This window comes from Saccharomyces mikatae, assembly GCF_947241705.1.
Source record: "Saccharomyces mikatae IFO 1815 strain IFO1815 genome assembly, chromosome: 8".
Classification (NCBI taxonomy): domain Eukaryota; kingdom Fungi; phylum Ascomycota; class Saccharomycetes; order Saccharomycetales; family Saccharomycetaceae; genus Saccharomyces; species Saccharomyces mikatae.
The window spans coordinates 248,695-264,747 of record NC_079263.1 but is presented as its reverse complement, the minus strand read 5'-3'; the positions used below and the strand labels follow the sequence as shown (position 1 = coordinate 264,747).

The 16,053-nt window shown below is 37.7% G+C and overlaps 5 protein-coding genes across 5 annotated transcripts; 3 read left to right on the top strand and 2 right to left on the bottom strand.

The window, feature by feature from the left end:
* Window positions 1-399: 399 nt before the first annotated feature.
* Window positions 400-1,389, bottom strand: SAM35 (SAM complex subunit SAM35; the record flags this gene model as incomplete). The annotated part of the gene is made up of 1 exon (XM_056222935.1): window positions 400-1,389. One exon carries the CDS (start codon window positions 1,387-1,389, stop codon window positions 400-402), a length of 990 nt encoding a protein of 329 aa, XP_056082576.1.
* Window positions 1,390-2,449: 1,060 nt separating this feature from the next.
* On the top strand, window positions 2,450-5,566 carry KSP1 (putative serine/threonine protein kinase KSP1; the record flags this gene model as incomplete). The annotated part of the gene is made up of 1 exon (XM_056222934.1): window positions 2,450-5,566. One exon carries the CDS (start codon window positions 2,450-2,452, stop codon window positions 5,564-5,566), a length of 3,117 nt encoding a protein of 1,038 aa, XP_056082575.1.
* A 352-nt stretch (window positions 5,567-5,918) lies between these two features.
* Window positions 5,919-6,482, bottom strand: LRP1 (Lrp1p; the record flags this gene model as incomplete). Its single annotated transcript, XM_056222933.1, has 1 exon — window positions 5,919-6,482. One exon carries the CDS (start codon window positions 6,480-6,482, stop codon window positions 5,919-5,921), a length of 564 nt encoding a protein of 187 aa, XP_056082574.1.
* Window positions 6,483-7,222: 740 nt separating this feature from the next.
* On the top strand, window positions 7,223-11,305 carry LAM4 (Lam4p; the record flags this gene model as incomplete). Its single annotated transcript, XM_056222932.1, has 1 exon — window positions 7,223-11,305. The coding sequence occupies one exon, from the start codon at window positions 7,223-7,225 to the stop codon at window positions 11,303-11,305; it is 4,083 nt and encodes a 1,360-aa protein (XP_056082573.1).
* A 1,198-nt stretch (window positions 11,306-12,503) lies between these two features.
* On the top strand, window positions 12,504-15,845 carry IRE1 (bifunctional endoribonuclease/protein kinase IRE1; the record flags this gene model as incomplete). Its single annotated transcript, XM_056222930.1, has 1 exon — window positions 12,504-15,845. One exon carries the CDS (start codon window positions 12,504-12,506, stop codon window positions 15,843-15,845), a length of 3,342 nt encoding a protein of 1,113 aa, XP_056082572.1.
* Window positions 15,846-16,053: the final 208 nt, after the last annotated feature.

Here is a 16,053-nt window from a genome sequence, read left to right as displayed (position 1 = left end):
GATGAATGGTACGAACGTTAAAAAAAATCAATCAAAAAGAAAGGTAATTTAATTGTAAAAGGAACGTGGTGATACTATGTGCGAGAAAACTGGCGTACGAGTACTTCGATTTATGGTGTCGAGACCTTACCACGAAGAGTTGTTCAATCTTTACTATCTTGTTTTGTACTAGTTTCTGATATATCTAAAATGTTGCAAATTTGTTTTCTTTTAAAACAGTTTTTATCTGTTTCACTTTTTTCAGTGGGACGAAAACGGTCGATAATATTCGTTTCATCTTGAAACGGTTTCCCCGAAAAGAAAGGCAGCGTTTCAAAATGCTACAGTAGTAAAGTTCATATACTTATATACACAAAAACACGGTTCTATATCGTACACATACACCGTCTTCATAAGCAATTACTGAACGAAGGTCTTTAAGATTTCCTGGGCAAAGGACACCAGTTCTTTACACTCGTTTTCGACAAACATCTTTATCTTTATCGGTTCTTTAACATTTATTATACAAAGAATGTAACTTGCGATTTTTAGGTGTAAGGAAGTCGGTTGCTCACCGCTTTTCAAAGTACCTTGGAAATCTAAAAGAATCTGCTTGCTATTCTCGAACAAAACGTTCAAAGCCTGCTCTTGATCAATATTGTTACAATGATGGTGATAAACTCCACGCAGACCCTTTACAATTTCTCGATGGCGCAACTGGAACTTGTTCCTCTCCGACAGAGACATTTTCAAACTTTTAGCAGATAGTTTCCTTAATAGAGAGTTCTCCACGTCCAATGGAGTGGAACTCGAACTATTTAACCTCTGGGAAGAGTACAATTCCATAAATTGTTCATCAGACGCACAGAAAAGGATCTGCGAAATCCAACAGTCATACACTACTGTATCTAACAGTGTATGGTACATCAATTGCTCGGCGTCATCAAGTATACGCGTCCTCATAGTTTCGCTGATGGCTTCCGTAGACCTCACGATTCTTTTCTTGTAGCCTTCAACTAGGATGGGCAATGTCTCATCAGGATTAGACAGGCGGGACAGAACTACCAATTCATGCTTACAGGAATGTGGTAAGTTTTGCTCCCGTAATTGCGTGGGCAAATATAGACCATTCTTTTGGCACAACGCAAGCTGAACAAATAGACACCATGGATCTGTGGCCAACACCGCGCCTGTAGCCTCCTCAAAAAAGACATTATAGACACCTAACTTGTACGTCCCCTCTACAGTTAGCTCAGAACTCCCATTGCGGCGTTCTACGAATGCATACGACCTGCGCTGTACTTCCAATGTAACGGCCTCGTCAATATCAGCTTGCGCAGCATACACCTTCAACGGGAACGTATCAAACATCCGTTTTATCGGCATGGGAACACTAAAAGCACCTACCATTGCACATAACAGCTTCGTTCTTGTTCTATGCTGTATCCTACATGTAGTCTAAACTGAGTATTTTAGCTTTCATTCTTAAAGATGGCCGCGTTACCCTCGCCGCTTTAGCCCGGCGTTCTCAACCCCTTCCGAGGCAGATTCTTTTATTTATCTTTTTAGCAATCCTACCCTATATAGACGGGCCGAACACAGCACGTGAAAGAACTCCCAAATTTCCACAGCAGGCCATATCTAGCCCACACTTCCCTCATTACTAGCATTTTTACATATAGTTCACGCTTCCAACAACAGCGTGCACTTTCTTTTCCCTGACTCATCTAATTATTCGTTTGTTGTTTTCAAACAGACCCTTTTTTGGTGAGCGTATTTTACTCAAATTTCCTCCATATAAAGTTACAACCTCAACTAGTGCTTATTGGCGTCTGTAGAATACTCTCGCACATTTGATCTGTAAAGAATAATTCAAGTAAGCAAATCCCCTGTTTTATTCAACTTCGAAAATATCCTGGCTATCTTTGTATGCTTATCTAACTTTTGCGTGACCCGGATATTGTTCTCTGCTCAAAAAGAACTGCGAAGAAGGAAATAGAAAAATAGAATATAAACCCAAAACTATTATTCTTAAAAAGGTACATCACAAATACAGTAATTGCAAACATTAAAAGACTGCTCTGTTTTTACGAAAGTTCCGTTTCTGATTCTAATTCTGCAATCTAGTGTTTCGAAACCAAAATTTTTACTGATATAATTCGGCCAAAAATAAGAAAATATAATAAAATCAAAGACTTCTTTTCTCCTATCATAATTTCTTTTTTAAGAAGAAGAAGAATAAAGCAGAAACTTTCCATACCCACTTTCAATCTTCTGGGCGTTATAGATTGCATACTACCTTACTTTTCTCTTCTTTAATCCTCCTATTCTTTCACTTTAGATTATCCCAAAAAAAAAAGGAAAAAAAATCTAATAAATTTCAAAAAAATCTAGAATTTCTAACACTTAAGAAACACGTAAAGTTAGTGCTGTCTCTATTTTCTCATCTTAATTTTTTCCTTGAAGCTCGATGACTTTAGACTACGAAATTTACAAGGAAGGCGGTATTTTGAATAATCGATACCAAAAAATAGACGATATCAGTGAAGGTTCATATGGTTATGTGTCACTAGCTAAAGACGTTCGGGAAAAAAGATTGGTTGCAGTCAAGTACATTTTTAAATTGGAAGATGATGGCCAATATGAAGGACCTGAAGATGACGACGATGATTGCAATGATGGCAATTGTGACGATTGTGATGATGATGAAGACACCAAAGTTGATACTGACTGTCATGAAAATGAAGATAGTAATGTCGCCAATAATAACGGGTCAAGTAGAGAGAAAAAACATAATCTGTACAAGCATAAAAAGTCTTTGATCTCTTCAAAAGTCAAATCAAGACTTTCCAACAATATTTGCCTTGAAGCTATGTATGAAGTTGACATTCAAACGAAAATCGGCAGACACCATAATATTGCGGGATTGCTGGATTTCTTTGACTCCTACATCATCATGGAATACTGTTCTGGTGGTGATTTATATGAGGCAATCAAAGCCGATGCTGTTCCCAAGAAAACCAAATCAATCACCCATATTATTACGCAGATCATGGATGCCATCGAATACGTTCATAATAAGGGTATTTACCATCGTGATATAAAGCCTGAGAATATTTTAATTTCTGGAATTGATTGGGAAATCAAACTTACAGATTGGGGATTGGCTACTACAGATAAAACTTCCATGGATAGAAATGTTGGCAGTGAAAGATACATGTCTCCTGAATTATTTGATAGTAACTTGGATATTAATGAAAGAAAGGAACCTTACGATTGTGCCAAGGTGGATTTATGGGCTATGGGCATTGTTTTCCTTAATATTGTTTTTCATAAGAATCCTTTTAGTATTGCTAATCAATCTGACAAATCATTTTGTTACTTTGCTGCTAATAGAGAAGCGTTGTTTGATGTGTTTTCCACTATGGCTTACGATTTCTTTCAAGTGTTAAGATATAGTTTAACCATTGACCCTGCTAATAGGGATTTGAATATGATGAGAAGCGAACTGCAAAACCTATCCGAATACACTTTAGACGATGAATACTATAATAACCTGGATGAAGGTTATGAAGAAACTATGCTTGATGGGTTGCCTCCTCAACCTGTTCCTCCATCTTCTGCGCCCGTATCGCTACCCACCCCTATTTCATCTAGCAACAAACAACACATGCCAGAATTCAAAAAAGATTTCAATTTCAATAATGTGAATGAAAAAAAACGTTCAGACATCTCTCAATATCAAAATACTGCTAACAACTTCTTCAAGAAACCGTCTACACAACAACAAAAATTTTTCAGCCAGGGTTATAATGGTACGACACTATCTCCTCACGAAAGGGCGAAATCAGCTCCTAAGTTCAAATTTAAAAAGCGCAATAAGTACGGGAAAACTGATAGTCAATTTACTAAGCCAGTCAGTATTGAAGATAGAAAGAAAAGTAAAATTCTGAAAAAATCAAGGAAACCTCTTGGCATTCCAACACCTAATACACATATGAATAGTTTTTTCCATGATTATAAGGCAAAGGATGAGTTCAACACTAGAGATTTTTTCACTCCTCCAAGCGTCCAGCATAGGTATATGGAAGGATTCTCCAACAACAATAATAAACAGTATAGACAAAACCGCAATTATAATAATAATAACAGCAGCAACCACGCAAATAACTATAATAATTTCAACAATGGCAATAGCTATATAAAGGGCTGGAACAAAAACTTCAACAGAAACAGAAGACCTAGCTCCTCCAGTTATAGCGGCAAATCACCGCTTTCAAGGTATAGCATGAGTTATAACCATACCAATAATAGCTCTATTAATGGATACGCAAGGCGTGGTTCCACCACCACAGTTCAACATTCCCCAGGCGCTTATATTCCACCAAATGCTAGAAATCATCACGTAAGTCCTACGAATCAATTCTTAAGGGTTCCACAATCGACCGCACCCGATATTTCCACTGTTTTAGGAGGGAGAGCACCATATCATGATCACTACAATCAGGATAATATGGATTCGGAGGGCGATCATGATTCAGATGACGTTTTATTCACTCTCGAAGAAAGTGATCATGATTTTGTCAATGGCATGGATAACTTATCTATAAACGATCACTTATCACATACAACAACAGGTGCTCCTAATGAAGTTTTTGCTCATGCCAACAACAGTCGCAGTCACAACAGCAGCAGTAGCCACAACGACAGCCATAATATTAGCCCTAATAATAATTCTAATCATTATCAAAGACAATATATTCCACCTCCTTTATCATCATCATTGCATATCAACAACAACAACAACAACAACAATGAATCTAACGAACTACCAGATTTACTAAAATCACCAACATCATCTGAAGCACATTTAAACTTATCTTCCGGACCAATTGATCCAATTTTAACGGGTAATATTCAAAAGCGATATTCACACTCGTCTGATTCTAAAGAACAAGAACAGGAGCGTAGACTCAGTATGGAACAAAAATTCAAAAGTGGTGTTTATGTTCCGCCTCATCATAGAAAGAGTTTCAACTTGGGAACACAGACACCTTCTCTAAATATGAAAACAAGTAACGAGGCTACGTTGTCAGTTTCGCATAATTCCGTTAACTTTGGTGGATCTTACAACTCAAGGCGTTCTAGTATCAATGAATCGAATCCACTGCATATGAATAAGGCACTTGAGAAGTTGCCCGCTTCGCCAGGAACTAAGAACTCCTTTGTTGGGTTTCCTAAACCTCTCTTACCACGTAATCATTCAAGCACTACGATTGCGTTACAAAATGAAGACGTATTTGCGGATTCCAACAATGATGCAATAATTTTCGAAGACGAAGAATACGATGAAGAAAGTGACAAAATGACGCATGGAAAGATGGAAGATAGTGGCAACGAATCATCGTCAACTTCTCCGGATGAAAGGCAAATCTTTGGTCCATACGAAATTTATGCACAAACTTTCACAGGCCCAACACACGACAAAAAATTAGGAGCTGGTAGAAAGTCTAGCATTCAAGATGAAATGGTCGGATCATTAGAACAATATAAAAATAACTGGTTAATTTTACAACAACAAGATTAGGCGCACCTTCTTCCTTTGTTTTTGGTGCTCGTCCTTTTCCTTTTCTAGAATGCATTTTAGCTTTTTTTATCAACTTAGCATCGTCGTGCACGTTAACTTCTAAGTATGAATGCTTTTGGTATTTAAGCTTAGAGGGTTCTACAAAGTCCCCTCTTTTCTTTTTATATCACTACATTCTTATATAACGTCAATGTACCCCAAAGCGTTTACTGCCAACTACAAGAATAGTATATTCACGCATTGTTTCAATGAGTTCTTATTTTTACTATATGTATATAAAACTTTTAAACGATTTTGCATTTGCACTCTCGCACCGTCTTTGAGTATTCATTCGCTTATTCATTAATTTATCTCAACCTCTACCTATTTTCCCCTTTTCATTTTTGCCTACTTTGGCTGATTTTTTACTTTTCTTACTACTGGGCTTCCTTGCCTCTTCAATATTGCTAATGATTCTAGTCGTTGTACTTCCTGCCGGCTCATCATTTTCGAATTTGGTATGCTTCCCTTGGAAATTACTCTTGCTGATGGAAGGTTCGAACCTGTTTCTGTTACCATCCAAGACATTAAAAATGATACTCCTAGCATTCTCTTGCTTTGCCTGCGATTTTTCGTTAAATTTGGATATCTTATTATCGTATTGTTTAGCTTTATCCATGTATGATTTTACTCTTTTGAGCTCGTTGAGTATGGGAGACATATCTCTGACGCCCAAGACCTTCATGTTAGCAAAAATTAAAGAACTCAAGACATACGCATAACGGTTGATCAGCTCTAGCTTAGCTCTCTCATCAGACAGTAACAGAAGCTGTTCGTCCAGCGATTTCGATGTTAGTTTTTCAATTTCTGGCTTCAGCTCATCCAATGCATTTGAAAAACTTTTAACGTATGGTTTAATCTTCTTAATATCCTCCATTTTGATCAGAAACTTAACTAGGTTACTAGAAGTATATGGTACGTACGTAAGGATATATATATATGTCCAAGCTTATCAATCTGCACTGACAGCTTCTAACTAGAACTTTTTTCTACAGGTTATCAAGGCATCATCTATAACCCTCAGCCTAGCTCATCTCTAAAGAAAAATTGCACAGATATTCGTGAAACGCGATATAGTCACAAAACTAGTGTGCTTAAAAATAATCTAACTAAAGTTCGTCTATGTCTTCTCATTGCACATGTATAGACTCCAACACAAGTATTCATTCAATAGGACATTATGATGTGGACGGTGTAATCGGGAAGTTGTTGCTGTTTGTATTGTCCTCCGATTTGAGAAACCTCCTATCCAGCAATGGCTGGTTTCACGTAGCAAGGATCGTACTTACTCCTCTTGAAAGTAAATTTCCACGGAGTAAGATGGCCGCGGACGGACCGGCGTAGTTCTAGCTCTTAGGGGTCCTGTACCTTGGCGAAAGCTCTTCTAAGTGTAACCTTTGCAGGAGTTAAACTGGGCAAAATGATTCTTGTTGGGATCCTGTTTTGGGGGACGAACAGCGGCTGGGAGTTTTTGCTCTCACTACCAATACGCAATATCCATCTTTCACCAAGACTGCGGTATCTATTGCAACTTTGCTGCTATTGCTTTTAAACCTTAAATTGCTACTACTATATGTAGTTTACAAAATCTATCAACAGTGTTGAAAGGAAACAGTAATGTCCAAGGACTCAAAGAAGAAGCATCATTGGGGCACCACCCTATTAAGAACGATTGGACTTAAACGCAAGCACGATAAGGGTCGCACTTTTTCAAATAATACTAAAAAAGGAAATTTTAACACTAACAATACTGCACGATACAAAAGCATAATAAGGAATCCAGATGACACATCGCTACTAAAGCGGGAAACTTATACAGATTCTGTTGCGAGAGGGTCTCAAAAGGCGACCTCTTCCTTAGCACCTAGTCAAGGCGTATTCAATATCCCCATCGTTATAGATCCTATGGAGACAAATAAGCTCGAAAAGACAAATACGAGCTTGACATTAGGGTCATTAAAGGGACATTGCCGTAATGGCAATTCGAACTCAAATTCGAATTCTGTGCCAAGCTTGTCTCTTCAGTCTATGGAAAAGAAAAAGCTGGGGAATGAGAGACGACAAGAGGCTATGAATCAAAATGCGGAAAGAACTCCCGATAGTCCCCACCCACATACCGCGTTCGAAACATTTCTTACATTTGCCCATAATGCTGTAGGCCACATACCCAAAATAAATATACAAGAAGCTGATGGTAGTGCAACTTCGAAGCATGAACTGAAGGACAGGAAGGAAAGTTCATCAAATACGTCAGGAGCCCCTTCAGACAAGAGCACAAATGATAAAAATACTACATCGATTAAGGGAAGCGATGGGCCTTTTTTGAAAAATTTGGATGATATTCTTGCAGCATCTGCGTCATCGACTCCAGTTAATCAACAACTCAATGCCACAGAAACTGAGTCTAAAAACAAATTATCATCATTGTCTAAATCTCCTTATGGTGATTTAAAGAGCTACGTTCATGCAGATTCCCACTCGAATTCCAATTTAAACTCAAGAGATGATATATCTTCGGAAAACTCTAGAAAACAGGCGAATGCTACGGCCAGGAAAGTGGTTTTCGAGCCCATTCGAAATTCTCATGCTAAACCTACTCCTGGAGTTGGAAACCTGAGATTAGAACACTTCAATGACTCTCAGGTCACTCTTGAAGAGCTAGAAGCTGTATCAACGGGCTCGCTCGCGGGAGAAGAGCATTTTAACAACAACGAGCTGTCACTGAACGATAATTCGCACAATGCCATTAAAATCAATGTAGAGAAGAAGCCTATCCCTAGGAAATACTCTTCTAAATTCTCAATAGTTGCCCCTTCTACAACAGAGGGTATCAAGCCTAGAAGAAGAGCCAAATCGATGGTTAACACAATGAATGATAAGCGAAATTCCAGCAGTGATCTTTTGCAAGATAGTAAAAAGAGGTTTTCTTTCAACTGTTCTAATGGGACAACGAATAATGGTCTGGATGATGAAGAACGCGAGCCTAGGGAGTTGTCTAAAAAGTCTCTTAACAAGAGATCATTCTCTCCAGGGAGCATTAGTATGGGAATGAAAGTACTACCATCTACGGCATTGAAGTACTCATTGAACAAAGTAAAGAACAGCACTGATATCGCATCGACAATATTACCTCGAAGTAGTATTTCGAACGGTCGCCCCTCTTTAGGATTACGGAGGAGCTCTAGTAAAAGCTTTTCATCTACTCCTGTGAATGTTGTTGAATCATCTGACGAAAATGACAGAGAAGGCAACATCAAAATAGAGGGGGTTGAATATGCGAGTGAAAAGAAGAATTCGGATTTCCATGCATTATTCAAGGACTCAGGTGTGAGTCCCAATGAAAGGTTAATTTTGGATCATAGTTGTGCTTTGTCCAGAGATATTCTTTTGCAAGGCAGAATGTATATATCTGACCAACATATTGGATTCTATTCTAATATTCTAGGTTGGGTAAGTACCGTTTTTATACCAATCAAAACAATTGTCCAAATAGAAAAAAAAGCCACAGCAGGGATTTTCCCCAACGGAATAGTTATTGACACTTTGCACACAAAATATACGTTTGCATCCTTCACTTCCAGAGATGCTACATATGATTTAATTACTGAAGTATGGAATCAAATAATTTTAGGAAAAAGGCTTCGCAATAACGCCAATAATATAAACAGCAGTTCTAACTCTATCAGTGATAGTGAAGACGACGATTATGATGATTATGAGTACGATGATAATGACGATGACCTTTACGATAACAGTAATAATATTACCGATTCTACCGACATGACGTCGAACGTCAGCATAGGAAAGCCGGAAGATTTACCCACACCCCTTCAACAATCGGATAGCGCTGCAAACATATGTCTAGGTTCAGAGATCCCGGTACTGGGTCCAATAAAGCACTCACCTACGGAAGCGGCGTACAAACCAGTATCCAACGACAAACTAGTCAACGAATCAACCATATCGGCTCCGCTAGGGAAGGTAGTAAGTGTCTTGTTTGGGAAAGATGTCAATTATATTTCTTCAATTTTAAAGGCACAAAATAACTACGATATTTCACCAATTCCTGTTCTTGTTGATTCATCCACAGTTCCGGAAAATAAAAAGAGAGAATACTCTTATATGAAACCAACGCCAGGTGCTATTGGTCCCGGTAAGACTAAATGTATAATAACTGAAATAATCAAACATTATAATTTAGAAGAGTACGTTCAAGTCCTGCAAACGACAAAAACTCCGGATGTTCCCTCAGGAAACTCATTTTTTGTGAGAACAGTTTACCTTTTATCTTGGGCAAACAACAATGAAACAAATTTGAAAGTGTATGTCTCTGTTGAATGGACAGGTAAGAGTTTAATCAAGATTCCCATTGAAAAAGGCACATTTGACGGGGTAGGGGAATCAGTGAAGATATTGGTGGAGGAGCTTAATAATCTATTAGCACGGTCTGCTATCAAAAAGAAAAAACCCTCAAAGGATAATTCAATATCTCTATCACCTCTCCCGAATATGAAGCCTGATTCACACGCACCTACTGAACCTAATATTAAAAAGGATAAGGATGACTCTATTATAAGGGAAAATGAAAATATATCCGCTCCATTAGGAACCGTAGTCCAATTATTATTTGGTTCGAATACGGAATATATGCAAAAAATTATTACTAGAGATAAAAATAATGTTAACTTGGAAACGATACCAAACTTTACACCCTCTTTGGTTGAGGGCGCTTCAAGAAGTTATGAATACACGAAGAAATTAAACAACTCTATTGGGCCTAAACAGACAAAATGTTTATTAACTGAGACTATTGAGCACATCGATATTAGTAGCTATGTTTTGGTGATTCAAACGACAAGAACACCCGACGTTCCATCCGGTAATAATTTTGCAGTAGAAAGTAAGATCTTTTTGTGTTGGGGCCAACATGACACTACGAATTTAACCGTTATAACAAAAATTAACTGGACAAGTAAATCATTTTTGAAAGGTGCTATTGAAAAAGGTTCCGTTGAAGGTCAGAAAGTTTCTGTCGATTGTATGGTTGCTGAGCTGCGAGATGTAATCAGTGCAGTGAAAACCAAAAAACCAGTGAGAAAGAGAACAAAGGGACGTGACAAACATAAGCCTTCTCCTAGTAAGATCGAACAGAAAAGCTTCGAAAGCGATAAGAACGATAAGAGTAAAAATACCCTGGGTTGTGTTTTAGATTTTGTTCAGAATACTTTGAATTTGGAGAATATTATGAACACTTCTATGAATCCTCAAAAACTACTTTTGATTTTGAGTTTGATAGTTATATTACTTTGGTCTACCAAGCTTCATATTTTCCGAGCCAATCAGAATCTTCAAGTTGTGAAGCCAGGAAGGTTGCTCATTGATGGCCAAGAGTATAATTATGTGCCGAGCTTCGGAACACTATACAATTCGTATGAGACTGCCATGTCATCTGGAAAAAAAAAAAATACATATCTCGCAAAGGGTAGAAACTCTATTACTGGAGGGGAGAGTGATATTTGGGACTGGATCAACAACAGAGGGAGTGTTATATCACCTCAAGCGCATGTTACACGAGAAAATGTTGAGGGACACAAACTGCAACAGCTGGCAGAAAGCGTCAAGGTAACAGAACTGCAACTAAACCATATGAAGACTTTGCTTGACAAGATTGAGGAAGACACGAGCAATTTGTCATCATAGCATTTTATATATTTCATTTGTATTTATTTAACGACTGTATCCATTTTATATTCTTAAGGTTTTTATTCTTTCAAGCCACACGAGAACAAATCCATTATCACACCAAACGGAATTGCGGCCTATTGGCGGCTATTTTACACTGTATTATATAAATGCCTTGATAAAGTAAATCAAAAATCTTCAAGTGTAGTTCAATGTTCTAATAAAACCTTCAAATACAAAGAACAAAGTGCCAGTATGAGTTATTTGAAATCCCAATTAAATAAAAAACAAGAACAGATAAAAGAATATCAAAATATGAACGGCAGTTTAATCAAGACGTTTGAGGTCTTATCTGTAAACAAAGAAATGTATGTGTCTATTTCCCCATGAAATATTAGAGTACGGCAAGAAAGTATTTATTTTACGTTACTAACCAAATTTATTCAAGTAATGAAACTCCAAAAGAGGTTGCCTCGAAGTATATCAAAGAGCTAAAAGAGTACAATGAATTGAGAGATGCAGGTTTAAGATTGGCTCAAATAATTGCCGATGAGAAGCAGTGTAAACTTAAAGATGTTTTCGAGGAGATCGGTTATTCGATGAAGGATTAGCGAGATATTTGGGGCTGTTTTCTTCTCTCCCAGAGCATGAAGTCCTGCGTTATCATATAACCATGCTATACACAGAAATTATATAAAAGAAAGAGAGAAAGACATATAATATAAAAAAAGAAGAAAAATATCAGAATATGGCTATTGCACAATCACGTCTTGCGCTGGCAAATATGTACGGTGCGGATTATAGTCTTGAGATGTTATTACCCTCTGCCCTTTAATGATTTTTCGCTGATCTAATTACCGGATTTCAAGACGGAGAAGGCTCTTCGGGCAATTTCTTCCACTATTCCCAAAGCAAAGTTTAAAAAAGAGAAGAATAATCACGTAATAACAGGATATATACGAGAGGCGCATTATAGGGAGATCAATGAGCCAAATTCACATACACTGACGGTGAATAATTTGAAACAGTATCAAATCTACACTATACCTTTCACTGTTATAAATTTAAATTCAGCTAAGTAACTTTCTTTTGTTCAATCAACCTCAAAGCATCACTTCCTCTTCTCCACATCCATTACTACTTTTCTCCATACCGCACCTTCAACCCACACCAAAAATAGCATATCAGAGGAATCTACACTGTTGACACTTCAAAAATGCGTGCACCTGTGGGAAATGTGTTAGTAATGACACTGCTCGTTTGCGCTCTTTCATCTGTAATTTTATGCTCATTGCCGTTTTCATCCCAAACTCCAAGACGACAAATGGTGGACCACGAAGTTGCATCAATTAAAAAGTTCAACTCAAACTATGGCTTTGAGAAGAGTATCCATTCGCACATTCCTGCCTCTAGAACTAGTGAGAATTCGTTAAAAAAGAAGGTCAGCTCAAATCCAACACCTAACCTGTTGAATACTGTGGATAATCGACGCACTAGTAAAAAAGTTCAGAAGGCTGCAAATTCCATAAGTGTACCCTATCTGGAGAACCGTTCGTTGAACGAGTTAAGCTTATCGGACATACTAATTGCAGCCGATATTGAAGGTGGACTTCATGCTGTTGATAGAAGGAACGGTCATATCATATGGTCCATCAACTCTGAGAAATTTCAACCCCTGATAGAAATACAAGAGCCTTCCAGGTTAGAAACGTATGAGACGTTGATAATTGAGCCTTTTGGTGATGGTAATATATACTACTTTAACGCTCATCAAGGATTACAGAAACTACCTCTATCTATACGTCAACTTGTTTCAACTTCCCCGCTACACCTGAAAACAAATATTGTGGTTAATGACTCTGGGAAAATTGTTGAAGATGAGAAAGTATATACTGGTTCGATGAGGACTATAATGTATACTATCAATGTTCTGAATGGTGAAATTATATCTGAATTCGGACCTGGTTCGAAGAATGGCTATTTCGGAAGCCAAAGTATAGATTGCTCACCAGAGGAAAGAATAAAACTTCAGGAATGCGAAAATATGATAGTCATTGGCAAAACCATTTTTGAGTTGGGAATTCACTCCTATGATGGAGCTAGCTACAATGTCACTTATTCAACATGGCAGCAAAATGTTCTAGATGTCCCCCTGGCACTTCAAAATACATTTTCAAAAGATGGTATGTGTATAGCGCCTTTCCGTGACAAGTCATTGTTGGCAAGTGATTTGGATTTCAGAATAGCTAGATGGGTTTCCCCGACATTCCCTGGCATTATTGTTGGCCTTTTTGATGTGTTCAATGACCTTCGTACCAACGAAAATATACTGGTGCCCCATCCCTTTAATCCCAGTGATCATGAAACTGTATCAAGTAACAAAGTTTATTTGGATCAAACTTCAAACCTTTCTTGGTTTGCTTTATCTGGTCAGAATTTTCCTTCATTAGTTGAATCAGCCCCTAAATCGAGATATGCTTCCAGTGACCGTTGGAGGGTATCTTCGATTTTTGAGGATGAGATCTTATTCAAGAATGCAATTATGGGGGTTCATCAGGTGTACGGGAACGAATATGACTACCTTTATGAGAATTATGGAAAAGCAAATACTTTGGATACCACGCACAAACACGAACCTTTAATGATTGATTCTTCCGTTGATACAACAGATTTGCAGCAGAATCGCGACATAAACTCACTTAAAGAATATATGTCCCCAGAAGACCTTGATGCATATAGAGAAAAGGTACATGACCAAATAACTAGAGAATTAAGGAAAAATACTCAAAATTCTTTACTATTAAAATTCGGTAGCTTAGTGTATCGAATTATGGAGACAGGAGTGTTCCTGCTACTGTTTCTCATCTGTTGTGCAGCCTTACAGAGGTTTAAAATCTTGCCACCATTATATGTGTTATTATCCAAGATTGGATTTATGCCTGAAAAAGTAGTCCCAATAGTTGAACCGAAAACATCGAACGATCTTGCTTCATCAGGAAACGTAATCGAGTCACACGATACAAAACTAGGGAAACAAGTCGTCATTGGAGATACGCTGAATAGCGGAACCCTTAAATCTGGAAAAGATGACGTTGATGAAGACGATGATAAATCACTAGACAATGCATTAGAAAAGAAAAAGAGGAAAAGAGGTTCGAGAGGGGGCAAAAAGGGCAGAAAATCACGCATTGCGAATATACCAAACTTTGAACAGTCTTTGAAGAATTTAGTAGTATCAGAGAAAATTTTAGGATACGGCTCATCAGGGACAGTAGTATTTCAGGGAAGTTTTCAAGGGAGACCTGTCGCAGTAAAAAGGATGTTGATTGATTTTTGTGACATAGCATTGATGGAAATAAAACTTCTGACCGAAAGTGATGATCATCCAAACGTTATACGATATTACTGTTCAGAAACAACAGATAGATTTTTGTATATTGCTTTAGAGCTCTGCAATTTGAACCTTCAAGATTTGGTTGAATCGAAGAACGTATCAGATGAGAATTTGAAAATGCAGAAAGAGTACAACCCAATCTCATTACTTAGACAAATAGCGGCTGGGGTTGCGCATCTCCATTCTTTGAAAATTATCCATCGAGATTTAAAGCCTCAAAATATTCTTGTTTCTACATCAAACAGGTTTGCTACCAATGAGGAAACGGGAGTAGAAAATCTCAGAATTTTGATATCAGATTTTGGTCTTTGCAAAAAACTAGATTCCGGTCAATCTTCGTTTAGAACAAATCTGAATAATCCTTCGGGGACAAGTGGATGGAGGGCTCCAGAACTGCTGGACGAGTCAAATAATTTACAGTGCCATTTTGAAACAGAACAGTCCTCTAGTCGGCATACAGCAATCTCATCTGATTCCTTCTATGATCCGTTCACTAAAAGGAGATTAACAAGATCTATTGATATTTTTTCTATGGGATGTGTTTTCTATTATATCCTGTCTAAAGGAAAGCATCCATTTGGTGATAGATATTCGCGCGAAAGCAACATCATAAGGGGAGTTTTTAGCCTTGATGAAATGAAATGTCTGCATGACAGATCATTGATAGCCGAAGCTACTGATTTGATCTCACAAATGATTGATCATGACCCGTTGAAGAGACCGACTGCTATGAAAGTCTTGAGGCATCCATTGTTTTGGTCAAGGTCGAAGAAATTGGAGTTTCTTTTGAAAGTTAGTGACAGACTTGAAATTGAAAACAAGGATCCTCCGAGCGATTTATTACTGAGATTTGACTCCCACTCTGAGTTTGTAATACCCAATGGAGACTGGACCGCTAAGTTTGATAAAACCTTCATGGACAACCTTGAAAGGTACAGAAAATATCATTCGACAAAGTTAATGGATTTATTAAGAGCACTTAGGAACAAGTATCATCATTTCATGGACTTACCTGATGATATAGCAGAACTCATGGGGCCGGTTCCCGACGGTTTTTACGATTACTTTACCAAACGTTTTCCAAACCTACTAATAGGGGTGTATATGATTGTCAAAGAAGACTTAAGCGACGACCAAATTTTAGGTGAGTTTTTGTATTCATAATATATCCATGCTTTTTTTCCGGCTCGCATCTTACCTGGTATTGATCTGCATACTAATCATCATCATCTATAATTTTTACGCCCTTGCATGCATGAAGAAAAGCTGTTCTTATTCATGGATCCTACATTAGTTTCCGCATCTTTACATAAACTACATGACAGACACTTAATTCTATATAGACATACTTCACAGACATCGAATAACAGCA